The sequence below is a fragment of the Chanodichthys erythropterus genome, chromosome 7 (genome assembly GCF_024489055.1).
Source record: "Chanodichthys erythropterus isolate Z2021 chromosome 7, ASM2448905v1, whole genome shotgun sequence".
NCBI classification, from domain to species: Eukaryota; Metazoa; Chordata; class Actinopteri; order Cypriniformes; family Xenocyprididae; genus Chanodichthys; species Chanodichthys erythropterus.
In genome coordinates this window covers 31384486-31402884 of record NC_090227.1, presented here as the reverse complement: position 1 = coordinate 31402884, position 18399 = coordinate 31384486, and the positions used below count along the sequence as shown (strand labels likewise).

The 18399-nt window shown below is 37.3% G+C and overlaps 1 protein-coding gene across 7 annotated transcripts in view; it reads left to right on the top strand.

Annotated features, from left to right (window-relative positions):
- Positions 1-416: 416 nt before the first annotated feature.
- Positions 417-18399, top strand: part of mtss1la (MTSS I-BAR domain containing 2a) — a 31242-nt gene continuing 13259 nt past the window's right edge. For 3 of the 7 annotated variants that reach the window (XM_067390174.1, XM_067390173.1, XM_067390170.1), the window contains exons 1-3: positions 417-914; positions 6295-6356; positions 6768-6841. In XM_067390174.1, coding sequence (XP_067246275.1) covers positions 843-914; positions 6295-6356; positions 6768-6841 — 208 coding nt within the window. In that variant the 5' untranslated portion in view covers positions 417-842. The remainder of the gene's footprint in view (positions 915-6294; positions 6357-6767; positions 6842-18399) is intronic. The other 4 variants (XM_067390175.1, XM_067390171.1, XM_067390176.1 and 1 more) reach the window with 2 other exon arrangements.

Here is an 18399-nt window from a genome sequence, read left to right as displayed (position 1 = left end):
AGGCGTGAAGGAGGGGGGTTGTTCTTACGCATGCGCTCATTTCAAAAACCCACTAATGGTCTTTGGTTTCTCAGTCGACGAAAAGATCCTCTTTAGCACCTTTAAGTCAGTTATGTTATTTAATTTACTAGAAAAAAAAACATATTTTTTTTCGTCTTGTTTTATAATTTTTAAATATTGTTGATGTAGTGACAGTTAAAGGGTTAAAAATAGTGCACTGTCCATTTATTGGCCTGCAGTGGCAGCTGTGCTGTTAACTTTGTCCCTGCCACACAAAGACACATTAAAGCTGCTTTAAAGGACCACCATTCAATTGTCCTCTCCCCATACACGCACACATCAACTTGCCATATGTCTACCCATAAGCCCCGCCTCCATCCCCAAAGATCCCGCCCACCAACCTGGAGGATCGAATATCACGTCCGTCTTTCGCTGCATCACTCGACTCCTTCTTTCATCCTAAAATCGCTGTTACACTGGCAGTGTTTAAGCTGAAACCTCGCGGATCTGACAGCACAGATTGTTAGTATGATACACCAATCGTCCTCTGGATCCTAGACCGGGGGTTGGGAGGGGAGAATTAGATCTTTTGACCCCAGCCATCATTCCCTGGATAACGGGCACAGAGCCACCCGACAGCCTCAATTGTTGTTTCCTTTTTTGCCGACATCTGCTGCATGTTGCTCACATTTGCATCCGAAGCAACAAGAGATCTGTATATTAGGGTGTAATGGAACACTTTCATCTCAATCCCTGAAGACGAAATCAGCTTATTTGGATCAGAAGATTTAATCTATTTTGTTCATTCACTGAGCGCGTATAACAATCAAGGGCTTGGTGACATGATGGAGAGTGTGGAGAAGGAGTGCGGCGCTCTGGGTGGATTGTTTCAGGCGATCGTCAATGATATGAAGGTACTAGCACTGTTTTATTGATGCAGATATTTAGCAAAAAAAGATGGTTGTGTTTTACTGCCTTTGTTTTCATTAGGGGTCCAGCTGCTTGCACCACCGATGCTGTGATTAATGACATGGGGGTCTCAGCATGGAGGGCTTTGTTGTGAAATGAGAATTCAACCCTTTTGTAGAACCTTTTAAATGTTAAAGCATATTTTTGTGCTATCTGTTTGAGATAAATAAAAATAATAGGCCTACGTAAAAAGACAGAGAGACCCCCCCCCCCTACCCCACAGAATATAGGTCTAGTTAGTTAGAAATGATCAAAATTCTTCAGAAATGATTTTTCTTCAAAATATAGAGGTTTTATATGAAGCATGGGCACCACCCACATTTAAGGCGGCTTTAACAGAAATGTAAAATTATGCTTTGATAGTCAAGTGTTTTACTATGTGACCTATCGCACTACTGTCTGTTATTGCATGCTTAGAGAGGCTCATATGTAGTTTGAATTTTGCAAGAACCATATAATCCCATTTTAACCCAATTAATTTTACTTGACATAGTCACAGATTTGAAAATGGTGCACTAAAAGTCTGCCTAGCTATTAGTTGTCCAATGACCAAAAGACATTACCACTATTTTGAACTCGAGTCTCTCCATATCGCTCATGTTGGCCCTCTATCATATTGATGATTTCTGAAAGCAATGTTAATGTGCAGGGATTATGCATGGCTCATAAAGAGATATAAATGCATCAGAGTGAGCTTAAATGTGGAGCTCAACTAAAATCGCACTTGCTCTGAGCCATGTTGTGATTTTCAGTAAAGTAAAAAGAATCAAAAACATTATGTAAAATATTGACATTGGTGCATTTAGGAAAGCATTACATTTATTTTTGTCAGAAGAGAAAAGTTTGTAATATAGAAACACATTCAGGCTATGTAAAATATGGGATATTACAGTGGCTAACCTTACTAATATCAATAATAGATATAATATTACATGGCATGCTAAATTTGCGCTATTTATTCTTATTAATTTATTTCGTTACTTTGCACAATTTTTTGACTCACATATTTTAAGAAGAGACATTTGTAGTGATATTCCTTAATGAAGACAAGCCAAAATCTTATGTTGTTGTGTGAAATGTCATTAAAAACACACAAAAATAAGGTAATAAAAATGTAATTGAAAGCACAGATGTGTAAATAAACTGAATTGAATCTGTTCCCCTGTAACATTTAAACCTCTCATGGCCGTCTCTCAGATATGATCTCCTTTTCCTTCAACTATTTGCAATTTTTTCTTTTTTTGGAGTGCTTTCCAGCCTGTTGCATTGCTGAAGCAGAACCCTGTGGTTGTACGTACTGTTCCATAAATGGTTTCCATGTTCTCATGCGGCTCCAGTAGTGAATGTTATTGCTGAAAGTTGGCATTTGAGTGAAGTTCAATGGCCAGATGCCAGATCTGGAGTTCGTATATTGTGAACGGCTCCAGACTTGGCACAGGTCCAACCCTGGCAACGTTCAGCTTGTTTGACATGCAGTATATCAACACTTGTAAAGAGGGTGCAGCCGGAGAGTGTTGTAATGTCAGAGATGATGTGAGTAGGTAGGGCAAACTCCTCTTCAGAAATTAGCATATTGTAGCATTTCATTACTCAGTGATTTCACTTGGCAGACCAAGGTCTATAAAAGAGTTTACAGCTGTGGCTTATGACAGCTATTTTTGTTTGAATAATTTTAAATGAAAACACAGAAACAGGCTGTTTTCACTTCCAAAATAAAATGAAATAGAATAAAACTAATATTGAATTAAATAAGTAATAATAATTACTCGTCAGTTTAAACAGTTCATGGTAACATTTTTACTCGATGGTCCACTTTAAACATAAGTAACTTTGGAACTACATGTCAACTAACTATCATTAGAGTATTAGTAGACTGTCTGCTTAATATCTGCTAACACTTTATTTTGATGGTTCCACGTCAACTTATTCTACTAACCCGAACCCTAACACCTAACCCTAACCTAACTAATATGAGAGTTAGTTGACATGTAGTTGCAAAGTTACTTATAGTCAGTAGAATGACTAAAGTTGAACATCATAATAAAGTATTACCCAGGTCATTTAAAGGTACCCAAGAATGCTTTTTAAAAGATGTAATATAAGTCTAAGGTGTCTCCTGAATGTGTCTGTGAAGTTTCAGCTCAAAATACCCCATATATTTTTTTTAATAAATTTTTTTAACTGCCTATTTTGGGGCATCATTAACTATGCACTGATTTTGGCAGCGCGCCGCCCCTTTAATTCACCTGCTCCCTGCCACACGAGCTCTCGACTATATTACAGTGCATTTACAAAGTTCACACAGTTAATATAACCCTCAAATGGATCTTTACGAGATGTTCGTCATGCATGCTGTATGCATGCTTCGAATTATGTGAGTAAAGTATTTAAGTAAAGTATTTTGAGTTTGAGGCTATGATCCGTGGCTAACGGCTAATGCTACACTGTTGGAGAGATTTATAAAGAATTAAGTTGTGTTTATGCATTATACAGACTGCACGTGTTTAAAAATGAAAATAGCGACGGCTCTTGTCTCCGTGAATACAGTAAGAAACTATGGTAACTTTAACCACATTTAACAGTACATTAGCAACATGCTAATGAAACATTTAGAAAGACAATTTACAAATATCACTTAAAATATCATGATATCATGGATCATGTCAGTAAATATTGCTCCATCTGCCATTTTTCGCTATTGTTCTTGCTTGCTTACCTTGTCTGTGCACAGATCCAGACGTTAATACTGCCTTTCCTTGTCTAATGCCTTGAACATGGGCTGGCATATATGCAAATACTGGGGTTATACATATTAATGATCCCGACTGTTACGTAACAGTCGGTGTTATGTTGAGATCTGCATGTTTTCCGGAAGTCTTTTAAACAAATCAGATTTACATAAGAAGGAGGAAGCAATGGGGTTTGAAACTCAATGTATGTCTTTTCCATGTACTGAACTCTTGTTATTTAACTATGCCGAGGTAAATTCAAATTTTGATTCTAGGGCACCTTTAATAAATTTTATGTATATTTTTTTGTAATTGTTTACTTTAAATTCCTCCAGTGTCAAAAATTCTGTCTGCACAAATTTTAAGAGCATATTTAATTTAATTTTTTAGGATTTTCAAACGTTTGGTGTTTGTTTATTTTAGCTTTTGAGTTGTGACTGTGATAGCCTTCATGAGAACAGATAATCTCAAGGACTGATATGACAAAAATTGACCATACAAACATCATTAAGGTCAGTTTCATTCTTGGGTTGAAATGTTAGGGCTTTCTGTCATCTTGTTTAATGTGTTCATTGGCCACAGGAACTTGCATGGAGCCTAGGAAATAACCACAAAATTTGGCTTTTCTTCAAATTCTTATCTGGGCTTTGTAACTTATTCCAATCACAATACTATTCTTCTTTCAAGAGCAAGGCATTGATATTATAATGAATATAGCAATTATGTTCTAATTCACCCTATATTTTTTAAATCTAAAAAAAGCTAAACAGTTATACAATTATGCTCTATTTTCTGATTAAAAGTCTGTAACTATGATGAGTTGATCATATTATTGACTTAAGCTATTGTCAATTACGGCCTATAAGTGAATTGATCACAGTATCTGCAGACTGTTCTTAACCTGCAGCAACCTTATTTGTTCATCAGTTTTAGTCTCAATCTCCTTGTGTCTTTCTCATCCTTGTTCCCTGAAAGCTAATTAACCACCTGTGGGTTTTAAATATAACTGCCTTTGACTGTTTGGAAGAGTTGGAGTTAGATAGTCAGAATCATTTTTCTTGTTGTGTGCATTTACCATTCAAAGGTTTGGGGTTAGTAAGATTTTTTTAAATGAAATACTTCAAGCAAGGACATATTATATTGATAAAAATAATTTTATTTATCAAATAATCCAACTGTGATAATGCTAAGAAATGTTTTGCATCAAATCAGCATATTAGAATGATTTCTGAAGGATCATGTGACACTAAAGACTGGAGTAATGATGCTGAAAATTGAGCTTTGCCATCACAGGAATAAATTAGAAAAGAGTTTTTTTAGTTGTAATAATATTTCACAATGTTACCGTTTTACTGTTGATCAAATAAATGCAGCCTTAGGTGAGCATAAGGGACTTCTTTCAAAAACTTTTAAAAAATTGTGTGTGAGATTGTGTGTAGCTAAGGGTGTAATTTTAGGTGCACAGTGGGCAGCAGAGCAGAATTAAGTTTTCTTCGAAAACACAAGAATCCTAGATTCCAACATCAACAAACAAAAAATCAGACTCCCTTGCTTTAATTTTTAAAAAAAGAAATAATAATAAACCACTGTTTACAATAGATGTCTTAGGTATTCTACCATGTGGTTAGTGTCTTTCCATCTTTAGCGGTTGTATCAGCAAACCCGATGCCAGAATTCTGCAGTTTTTAACACAAATGTGTATAGAGACAGAGGTTTTCAGACAGATACAAAGACCTTGCAAAACAACGTTATGCCAACCTCTCCAGTTTTTTAACAAGAGCTGTCAGCACAATTTTAAAAAGATTCTTCTTTCCTGTCTCTACAAATTTCAGTCTATTAAAGACAGACTTTCTCTTGAATTGATCCAGTGTGAAAGCCTGAGGCCATTGATGATTTTGCATTTGTTTTTTTTGTATAAAAGATGCATCTTGGAGTGTCAAAATAAATAATTATTTTGGAATTAACATTTTAGTCATTCTTTTATGATTTTATTGTTGTTTACAATGGTTCTACTTGACCAAGGAAGTGTTGATGGTTAAGCTAGTTAAAGGGATAGTTCACCCAAAAATGATAGTTCACCCTCGTGTCTCTCCAAACCTGTATTGCTGGTAATCAAACAGTTTTGGTGCCCATTGACTTCCTCAATTGTATGAAAACAACAACAACAACACTGAGACATTTTTCAAAATATCCTCTTTTATGTTCCAAAGAAGAAAGTAAGACATACAGACATACATTTTTGGTGAACTATCCCTTTAAGAAGCCTATTGTGAGGACACCAGCATCCCATGTTGGGGCACAAAATAAGCTGGTCTTTTAAACAGCATAGGAAGCTATCATGACAGACAGGGTCAGCACACCTGGATGAAATTTAGCTGGTGTTTCTGTCGAGAATGTTCTTCTAAAACAGATGGAAGAGTGTCATGACTGTTTGTATTCGGCGAGACATCTGGTCCTCATCTGAAGTGCTTTGCTCTCTCTTTGTGGTACATGGAGTTCTGAATGTGTCTGTGTTGGGGTACCTGTTTGTGTGCAGTTCTGTTTTGAGGTTTATGTCCTTACTAACTCTCTTATATGTGTCTCTTCCTTCCTGTAGTATTCATACCCGGTGTGGGAAGACTTCATTGCAAAGGCCACGAAACTACATTCCCAGCTAAGGTGATTAAACAGTTCAGACATCCTTATATTGATTATTTATTTTATCTTTTTGGAGATATTGATCCTCCCCTTATAGGCCCTGTCCCAAATGTCATCCTCAATCCTTTGCGGCCTATATTTTGCCGCATGAGCTGTTGGGTTATAGTCCACACCAGAGTGGAATCGACACAAAGTCGAATAGCCCACGTGCGCACCCTTCTGAATCATAAAATGACAAATGGGACACCCTGAGGTCTCATGGACTTCACAGATTCACACAAGCGAAGGCCATGAGACCGTAAGCCCTCCATTCGGTCCTTAATCTGCATTCTCAAGAAGTGAATCAAGTGATTTTCAACAGGTCTGCCTGCTGTTCTTAATCAGCACTGGCGCTGATGACTATAAATGTTTTGCTGTTTACTCCCTTCACAGAACCACAGTGTTGGCGGCTGCAGCATTCCTTGATGCTTTTCAAAAGGTGGCAGACATGGCAACCAACACGAGAGGTACATTTTTTCAATTAAAAAGTTGAGGTCACAGTGATCAATATTTTGGGGTTGCAGATGTTTGTTGACGTTGTTTTGGGAGACTATAAGTTTGATTGACAAGCGTTCTAACCAATCATAACGTTGAATCCGCCATTTTGTCCGACAAAGCAATCAGGTGTTAGAAGATTAACCTCGGTGGACTTGAACTTGAAAAATGGTGTGTACTGACATCTTTCTGTGTTTTAAACAAGATTCCTTCTCATATTCATTCATGTTTATTTGATGCTATAAATGAACTAGTAGGAAGAGATGATTGGTTTGCGAGCCGCTTGAGCTGAGTCGCTACAGCAATCTGTCACGACACATTAAAGAGTCAAAAAACGTTTTTTATTGTTCGAATTTCTTAAAAAATTACACAATTTGAAAGCTGGGACTTTGTTTAATATCATAAGTAACCTGCTCTGTCTTGTCTGTCGACATGTTGTCAGTGTCCTCTTTGCTCCGTGATGTATTTTTCACTCTGTGTGGCGTGACAGCGCCATGGCTTGTCGGACAAAGCAACAGTAACTATGGGGGACGGGTCTTTGAGAAGGGTCAATTACATTTCAAAATATGCCATTGGATGGAAGTTGGAATTAGTGCTGCACAATTTGGAGAGAAAAATCGAATTGCGATTTTTCTGGAATTGCGATTTCAAATGCGATAAAATTTCCAGCTTTGCTGTGCTTCTTTGTAGGTTGCACAATTTGGCCAACATTTTGTGATTTAATGTGGTTATTAAAGGAATAGTTCACCCAAAAATGAAATCCCATAATTTACTCACCCTCAAGCCATCCTAGATGTATATGACTTTTCTCTTACAGTCAACACATTTATTATATTAAATAATATCCTGGCTCTTCCCAACTTTGTAATGGCATTGAAACGAGTTTTTGAAGCTCCAAAAATCCATCTATCATAAAAGTAATCCATACGACTCCAGTGGGTTAATAAACGCCTTCTGAAGCGAACTGATGGGGTTTTGTAAGAAAAATGTACATATTTAAAACTTCCGGCAATGACCATACACGCACTAAAGAGAGAGTTACGTGGTTTTTCGCGAGAGGCGTCTATTCTCACATAAGCTTATGCTACGCCTATGTCGGGTCAGAGGTCACCGCCAGAACTCGACTCTCTCGTGAACGCACAAACAAAAAAGACAAACAATAAAAACAAAGAGTGTTTAAGAAAAGATTTATAATAATAAAGTTTATAAAGTGTTTATTTCTTCATTTTCAAATGTTAAACCGTCAAACTTTTATTTTGACGGAAAACCGCAGGGAGCACTTAAGGTTTCTCTTTTGTTGAATAGTACATATCATTACAAGGATGAGAAGATGGTTGGCGTATCCCAGACAGCAACATAGTGTGGCCCAGATCCGGCCCACGTTAGGTACATGTGGATAACATGCGGATCAGATGTGGGTCGGATCTGGGCCGACACTTTGTTGCTGTCAGGGATGTTGCATTTCCAATTGCTCATTAGAGTTAACCTCATTTACTCAGATCAGATGCAGAGATTTGTGTAGAGCAGCATTTAAGGCTGATTTATACTTTTGCGTCGAGTGTATGCTGTAGCTATGGCATAGGCTGTGTGTACCATGCATACCTACAATGTAGCCTGATGTGCACCTCTTTCATAATGTAACAATGCGTCAATTCTACGTGGACTGCAAGCGCTGTGATTGGTCTGTTAGAACCCCTTCCTCAGGTCAAAAAACTATCGCGGAACACTCAGAGAAGAGCGAGTGTTTTCAGCTTCCATAGGAATGAAAAAAATGGTCTGTTTCAGGGGACACATGCAGTCATACTGCAACAAAAGTCATTACCTATTTGCCGCTTCTCTGCCACTTCTATTTGTAAGCTTCTCTGACAACGTACATGACAAGCTTCTTCGGCTTTTGCCTTGATACGCAACATGACCACGGGCACTGCCTACTAGCGACATGGACAACGACGCAGAAGTATAAATGAAAACAGACGCGTAGCCTACGGCGCAGAGGCTCCGGCGTAGGTCCGACGCAGAGGTGTAAATCAGCCCTTACTGCGAACCAAGCTGATTTGAGACATTGAAAACACCAAATCATGAGCTGCTCACGAGTAAGAACACTGATGTGCCATGCTTCACTCTGAAACATGCAGATTAAAAATTAATTAAAGGTGCCCTAGAACTTTTTTTGAAAAGATGTAATATAAGTCTAAGGTGTCCCCTGAATGTGTCTGTGAAGTTTCAGCTCAAAATACTCCATAGATTTTTTTAATTAATTTTTTTTTAACTGCCTATTTTGGGGGATAATTAGAAATGAGCCGATTCAGGGTGTGTGCCCCTTTAATTCTCGTGCTCCACGCCCCAAGAGCTCACGCTTGCCTTAAAAAACATAAAAAAAGTTCAAACAGCTAATATAACCCTCAAAATGGATCTTTATAAAGTGTTCCTCATGCAGCATGTCTAATCACGTAAGTACAGTGTTTATTTTGATGTTTACATTGATTCTGAATGAATTTGAGGCTGTGCTCCGTGGCTAACGGCTAATGCTACACTGTTGGAGAGATTTATAAAGAATGAAGTTGTGTTTATGAATTATACAGACTGCAAGTGTTTAAAAATGAAAATAGCGACGGCTCTCTTGTCTCCGTGAATACAGTAATAAACAATGGTAACTTTACCCACATTTAACAGTACATTAGCAACATGCTAACGAAACATTTAGAAAGACAATTTACAAATATCTCTAAAAATATCATGTAATCATGGATCATGTCAGTTATTATTGCTCCATCTGCCATTTTTCGCTATTGTTCTTGCTTTCTTACCTAGTCTGATGATTCAGCTCTGCACAGATCCAGACGTTAATACTGGCTGCCCTTGTGTAGTGCCTTGATCATGGGCTGGCATATGCAAATATTGGGGCGTACACCCCGACTATTACGTAACAGTCGGTGTTATGTTGAGATTCGCCTGTTCTTCAGAAGTCTTTTAAAGAAATGAGATTTATATAAGGAGGAGGAAACAATGGTGTTTGAGACTCACTGTATGTCTTTTCCATGTACTGAACTCTTGTTATTTAACTATGCCAAGGTAAATTCAATTTTTGAATCTAGGGCACCTTTAAATCACAGGCTCTGTGATTTGATAATCGCACTGACATATTGCAATGTTGTTTTAATTCCAATTAATCGTTCAGCCCTAGTTGAAAGTCATGCTTAAATACAGTATATGAATACAGCAGAAAGGTCACTATGGGTTTGTTCTGATAACTAGGAAATGGCTTGCGAGTCATATTTCATCATAGTTTAATTCTGCTTCTAGCTTGGCTGCTATTGGATCTCTGAAACCGAATCCTTCCTGTGCCATTAAAATCCTCTAGTTACTGCCTGCAGGGAGCAGACAAGGCCAAACAAATCTAGTCTTCATCAACACAGTTAAAGGATGTGGGTCAGGCATAGCTGTCGGCCTAGAGCTGAATTACTCATTTGAATCTGTCTGGTAAATTGCACCATATGTACACTAGCGCTGAATGCACTGGATCTTTATATCATGGGTGGGTTTGTGTGTATTAGCGTGTGTGTTTACTGACCAACCACATTGGACAAAAGGCACGGTTGCTATTGGCTACCAAATCTGCAAGGTTACAGCACTTCCTCTCAGATACCAGACAGTTATAAAAAAGAGCTTTAGTGTGGGAGAGAAATTATGATGGAATAGTTTAATTTACACATTGGTCTATGATTAATAGTTTTGGTTTGGGGTTAGACAGGCTTAGTATATGTGGACTTTAATGGATTGAAGATATATAGAAGATATATATTTTTTGCTTTTATATATATTCAATCTAACATATATTGCTTAAAATATATTTTGTAGACATATATTTCATATTACATTACATTTTGGAAAATACATTTTAAGCATTTAAGCAAATAAATAAATGAATAAACATTTTACATTTTGTTTACATTTTACAACAAGTACATTTTGTAGTACTTTATATTTTAGCATTTAAAAGTTTGAAATTAATATATTTGCCAAAAAAATATGTTTCTTAAGCCACATATATTTAGCATTTTTTAAGCATATATTTTGAATATATAGCAGCTGGTTAAAAATGGCACACTTGCAGTGATAAGAAATTAAGGGAACTCTAGACTCTATAGAGACAGACTATATCCAATTTTATTTTGTTTCAGTCTAGTAAAGGCGAATGCAAACCTACCCACCTATCCACCTTCACCCTTCTGCCCAGTTCAGAATCATTACCAGATGCCAGTGAACCAGATTGATTCCATTTGTCCTGCGGGAGCGCTTTGTTCTGCACCAGACTCCAAGCATACAGCACTGCCATAAATGAGTTCAGTGAACTGTCAATACTTTCAGTAGATTGCTGTCACAGGAGCATTTTCACCTCTGACCTTGTCTGGACATTGTTTATTACTTAGTGTTGATATAAAAGTTACAAGTTGCACGATACACCATAGTGTATCAAATGATTTTTGCCCTATTTTCAAAGGAAAGAATTCATTACAAGCTTCTCACTTTAGTTTTTTTTTTTGGTTTCCAGTAGCTCTGCATTGAAATCATATTTAGTCTACACCAATGAGAGGGCAGTATATAATCCATGGTATTAAGTGTCAGCAACAGAGGCATGCATTCTCTTTGAATTAGGGACAGGCTGGGGGCACTGGCACAGCTGGAGATCTCGCTAACATCAGACGGATTCTCGTCTCACCGGCTTCCAGTGACACACATTCTTCCCCCCATCACCCCAGTTAGCAGGCCCATAATCACACACAGTCCGGACAGTCACATTAACTTACGACCTGAACATGTAAAGTGTTTGAATATAAGTGAATTGTCATCAATTTACAGTAAGGTTCACTTTGTTTATGCAGAACTAACAATGAACAACAATTTGTTTGTGTGCATAAAAATTGCAATTTTGTTTTAAGCAATCTGAATATGTTTACAATCTATACTATGATTGTACAGTGTTACCAGTTCACCTTTCAAATTCACCTTCATGATTGACTGGATGTCTCAGTTTTGACCAGTACCCTGCTTAAAAAATTTCAGCATAAATTCCATGTTGGTCCAGGCTGGTTTATGTTGGTTAAAGCTAGTATGGTGGACTAGCATAGTCATGCTGTTTTCAAGCAAAACTGAGCTGGTTTGCTGGTCCACCAGTTCTCCCGCTTCCCATGCTTTGGACCAACAAACAAGCATCCCATGCTGTTCCCAGCATGCAAAACATACCCTATGCTGGTGAGCAGCAATGCTGGGTTTTTAGGAGGATATTGAGGTTTCATCACCATTCAACTCAGTATAGAGACTTATTGTTCCATACATGCATTTAGGATTGAAGTTTTGGTCAAGTAAAGGTCAGTTTAAGTTGAGTGTTAGTAGGCTTGCGAATACCAATACAGTGAACGTCAATATGGAAGGAAATTACATACTGCAACTCTCTCTAATACCTTTCTCTTCTATTATGACTCTCTGCCTTTGATAGCAAAGGAGTCCAGCAGTCTGGCTTGTTTGTGATCTTTATAGTCATGGCGTCATGGTCAGCGTTTTTTATAGAGCAGATGTGGGCAGTCTATTAGAGCACGTGTTAGACAGGCGTGGAAGTGTTTGATGTCTGTGTTTGACTTGCATTTGGACGTCTGGCCTCTAAGAATAGCTGCATTTGCTTACATTCACTTCCAGTGATGAATGCTGGAAGAGGGATGTTTACTGGAACACAAGTTAAAAGTAATGATACATGCTTTGTTCATCTAGTTTTTTATTAGCAGTTCTTTATTGTTTATATGATGTCAGTGCTTGCACTCTGCATTGCACCATCCCATAGTGATTTAGTTGTGTAAGTGTATAGTTAGTCCTGTGGGTAATTTCTTATGTTGTGAGAGATACACCATGGGAGATGGTCACAAACCTCTTTATCATGGGATTGGAGTGAGGTGTGTTTTAATGATGGCTCTTGGGTCTGTATTTGTGTGTTTTCCATCCACGCTGATGACAGGCTCTTCTCAGCGTATATATACTGTATGAGTGCATGTCTATACAAGGAAGGAGCTTGGAAGCGATTTCCCCCGGCTTGCAGTGGCGAGGCAGAAACGTGTAATCCTCTTTACCTTGTTCTGACACACAGACTAAGTTTGTGCATGTTAGTGTGAGTGTGTGTCAGTGGGACGTAGTGGGCTGCTAATCTTCCCTGGAGCTCTGGACTGGCAGATGGCATGTATCCGTGCCAGCCATCTGGAGTGTGGGGTATGGGCAAGAGTTCGCCTTACTTGGCACCGGAAATTATACCGTCAGATTCACACTTGCTACATTTCACCCATTTCTATTAACTCACCTTTTTATCAGGTCTGTGGGTCCCCAAACAGCTTCCAAGTGTTTATTAAGCACTTAGAATGGACCTTTGTTCACACATATCATTATCTTTGCTAAACTGAGGCTTGCTGTGTTTTAGTTGTGTATATACTGGTGATTTGTATTTTCCCCCTTTGAATATAATATTTATACAACAAAACATTGCTGCATGCATATTAACAGTAAGTATAAAAATGGATTTTGACCCTAAGATTACCATAATTTTTCAGTTACAAAAAGTGCTATGGTTTTTGGACATGGTCACATGAAACTACCCTGTTTTTTTGGCCATGTACTATGGCAACACCACAGTTTTTTGGACATTCGTCAATGCCTTACCATGTAACATGCTAGTACATTGATTTTTGTATACATATGAGGTGGTAATACCATGATTTTATTGTATCATGGTACATGAAAATGGAAATCATTCAGTATCATGGTATATATCAAACTACCATGATATTGTTTTTCAAGCCTGGTAAATGGGGAAACTGTAAAGTTAGACAAAATGAAGAACCAACAGATGTTAAATCCAACTTCTGTCCTTCATTATTTGTGTTTAGTAAAAACAAGCACTCATTTTACATCCTTGAATGCCTCTTATGACAGTCTTTACCACAAATATTTTTCAGAGGAAACCTGGTATGCATTTAGAAGCCTCCATAATCAACATATTTATTTTGGAGTCAATTATGTTCGGCTGTTTAAGCCAATCACAGATGCATGAAAATAAAAAAAGTTAGTAATATAACATATAATATAAGATAAAAGTTTTTAAAACGTTATGATTTTATATATATATATATATATATATATATATATATATATATATATATATATATATACACACACACACACATACACACTAGATTTAAGATTTTTTGAAAGATTTATTTGATTTATTGATCAAAAGTGACAGTAAAGAAATGTATAATGTTACAGAAGATTTCTGTTTAAATGTAAATAATATTTCACAGCATTACTATTTTGTATTTTTGATCAAATAAATGTAGCCTTGTGAGCAAAATTTGTGGGAAGGTGTTCCAGTCACTTTTTTGGACTTTTTTGTATAAAATCAAGCACCTAGGCATGCAGACTGCTTCTACAAACATTTGTGAAAAAATGGGTTGCTCTCAGGAGCTCAGTGAATTCAAGCGTGGTACCGTGATAGGTTGCCACCTGTGCAATAAGTCCATTTGTGAAATTTCCTCAGTACTAAATATTCCACGGTCAACTGTTAGTGTTATCATAACAAAGTGTAAGCAGTTGGGAACGACAGCAACTCAGCCACAAAGTAGCAGGCCACGTAAAATCACAGAGCGGGATCAGCGCATGCTGAGGCACACAATGAACAGAAGTCGCCAACTTTCTGCAGAGTCAATAGTTATAGACCTCCAAACTTCGTGTGGCCTTCAGATTAGCTCAAGAACAGTGTGTAGAGAGCTTAATGGAATGGGTTTCCATGACTGAGCAGCTGCATCCAAGCCTTACATCACCAAGTGCAATGCAAAGCATCAGATACAGTGGTGTAAAGCACGCCGCCACTGGACTCTAGATCAGTTGAGACATGTTCTCTGGAGTGACAAATCATGCTTCTCTGTCTGGCAATCCAATGGAAGAGTCTGGGTTTGGCGGTTGTCAGGAGAACGGTACTTGCCTTACTGCATTGTGTCAAGTGTAAAGTTTGGTTGAGAGGGGATTATGGTTATGATTATGGTGTGGGGTTGTTTTTCAGGGGTTGGGCTTAGCCCCTTAGTTCCAGTGAAAGGAACTCTTAATGCTTCAGCATACCAAGACATTTTGGACAATTTCATGCTCCCAACTTTGTGGGAACAGTTTGGGGATGGTCCCTTCCTGTTCCAACATGACTGCGCACCAGTGCACAAAGCAAGGTCCATAAAGACATGGATGAGCAAGTTTGGTGTGGAGGAACTTGACTGGCCTGCACAGAGTCCCGACCTCAACACCTTTGGGATGAATTAGAGCGGAGACTGTGAGCCAGGCCTTCTCGCCAACATCACTGCCTGACCTCACAAATGCACTTCTAGAAGAATGGTCAAAAATTCCCATAAACACACTCCTAAACCCTGTGGAAAGCCTTCCTAGAAGAGTTGAAGCTGTAATAGCTGCAAAGGGTGGGCCAACTCCATATTAAACCCTACGGATTAAGAATGGGATGTCATTAAAGTTCATGTGCCTGTAAAGGCAGGTGTCCCAAAACTTTTGGCAATATAGTGTATATACATACATACTGTATATGTGTCTGTTATTTATGATTAATTAAAATAAATTATTATTAGTAGAATTAGTAACTAATTAAATATATACTTTTAAATTTGTACATTCCTGTACAATATATGGGTTCAGCAAAGCAAAATGTGTTTAAGTGCCCCAGAAGTACCTCAGGCCTCTGGTTGGGAATTGGCTATGGGGAAAAAAGGAAAAGGAAAAGAAGACAAGAAATAGCAGCTGGGAAAAGTAACTGATGTTGTTATCTCCAGCTCACGCCTGACTGAACTACTGTCAACCTTAATAGAGTGACAGATGGACAGAGAGAAAGGGAGAGAGACAGACAGAGAGGAGGGGTCCCTATTATGTCTGTTTTAGTAAAATGTGTGACTGTGTTTTTGCTGGAGCTATAATGTGAAGCACATCTGGACAGGGAGGACTGCGGAGTATTTTTAGCAGCAGTGCTCTATCCCCCAGACAGGAAGTCTTATACAGGCTGTAAACACACATGCACACACTCACACTAAGCCATACACACACATGGGCATCCTGAATGTCCCCTCCTCATGCCAGGAGAGAGTCTTGGGAAGTCTGGAGTAATTGAGAACAGATAGAGTGAAGGCAGGGGGCCAAATTCAGCTTTGCTCTCATTGGTCTTCCTGTCTCTTGTCTTGTTCCATGTACTCGTGTTAGATTGAACGTGTGAGAGCGACTTTGACATTGAGTTCTTCTGTTTATCAGGCTGCTGGTTTATTAGACCATTATGTAACCCTCAGAAACTTTCTCAGACGTCTAAAAACGTGAGAAGAGGGGAAAAAGCTGTGCACGTGTTTGTTTTTACTCATGTGTATTTATGTTTGAGGTTACTGCTGGGTTACATGGTTGTGTTTATATGAAGCATTGAGTATGTGATTTTACACTATAGTGGTCCCAAAGAGACGTTTCTTAAATGTAAAGTGAATCCTCATTCGTAAACCAATGTAGTTTTCTAATGTGGTGCATTTCTGAGTGAAACTAGATATTTAGTGAGAAAAAATTTAGGGAAAGATAAATAGTATTTAGATTTAGATTTAAATAGCATTTTCACTTGACATCACAGTGTTGATGTGCAGAACACTTTCTGGCTAGCTTTACTAACTGCATATTTTTTTATTTTTTTATTTATTTTTTGTTAGTACATATTTAAAAAAAAACATCACAATAAATATTAAGGTCTTTTGAATGTGGCCTTATTTAAAGTAAGTAAACTAAATTAAATATTGACTAACAGAATTCTACTGTTATATTATAGCTAATTTAATTATATAATTAAGTTGTAAGAATGCTGAAAAAACATTATATTGACCTAAAACCATTAATATAATTTGAGATAAACTAATCATTTTGGTTGTAACAAATTAGTAGTATTTTTTAAATTTGGTCCCAAGAATGTTTTTTTTTTTTTTTTCATCATAAAAAAATAGATAACATTATAGCAGCCTAAGTAACATTAGTGGAAAATTAAAAAGACTTTTCATGAGAATTTTTTTTTTTTTTTTTTTTGTAATTAAAGATTATGTGTAATAATAATATTTACTAAGAATGTGCATTATCAAAAAATAAATACTGGTCCATTTTGAGTTCATGTTCACTTTAATGTTGCTTAGCAAATTACTTTGCCTTCCCACAATGTGTGACATTTCAAATGATCTGGTGATAATGTGTGATGCAGTTAACAATTTACAGTAGGGTATATGTCGAACGTCACATGACTAAACCGGAATACTGGTCTCATTGCATCCGCTTGTCAGAGAAAATGTTAACAGCAGTGTGAACTGACAGCATATCTATGGACTTTTAAGGTAATCAGCGAAACTACCTAGTTCATAGTCAATGTTTTATTCTATTAAATATCTAAACATTAGTGTGAAGAATAAAAATTAAGAAAGCTTTTAAATATCAATCTGAAAATGCGGGGGACATCAGTTATGCTCCTTTTTTGCTCTCTCCTTTTAAGTTATCTTGGATAAAACAGCTAATTTTTTCATTAAGCACATACAAAAGACCTAAACCGGAAGTGATCTGATCTGTTTTACAGAATACGGAAGTTACATTCCGCATAACCCCTATAAAGTTCCATTAGTTAGCTACATTAGTTAACATGAACTACCAATGTCTAAAGCATTTATTAATTTGTTAATTTCAACATTTACTACATTATTAAAATAAAAACCTTAACAAATGGGATCTTATTGTAAAGTGTTACCTATATCTCAGTTGTTTTGTCTGCAGTTTGCATGAAGCAGAACATTCACAGTGAGCTGTTGGGAGACCAAGGAGAGAGAAGACCATGAATAATCTTGTTTGACTCTCTCATGACAACTGTTGCAATGCCAGCCATTCACAGACTCTTTTAAGAGTGTCTGCCAACCACTTCTGCACCTGCACATGTATCCATTCAGAGAGAGAGAGGGCACATCTGAGTGGCCCGTGGCCACTGCTTCTCAGTTCAGATGGCAGCGAAGGCCGTTATTTATCAGATGTTTTCACTGAAATAATGTTAAGGTTTTGTTTAGTTGTTGAGGTAGTTGTATTTACTTTCTTAATGCACATTCTTCATGTTAATGTGAGCAATTAATCCATGAATGTTATTCTTTAAGACAAAAATTCAAACTTGTAGTTGTGCCTATAAAATAATTTGTAATTCTCAGCTGAGGTCACCAGTGAACCAGCAAGGTCAAAAGTGAGAATTCTGTAAGTTGCATAAAACAGTAAAAGTATGTTTTAAGAGAAAATACTATTTCAGTTTTTCTACGTCAAAATTTCACATTTAATTCAGTGTTTGTAATTGTTTTTTCAGTGTATGACTTTCTTCTGCAAAACAAAACAAGATATTTAAAAAAAAAAAAATTGATAGTCACTATGGTCCAATGTTGTTTTGAACCTCATTGACTTTCAT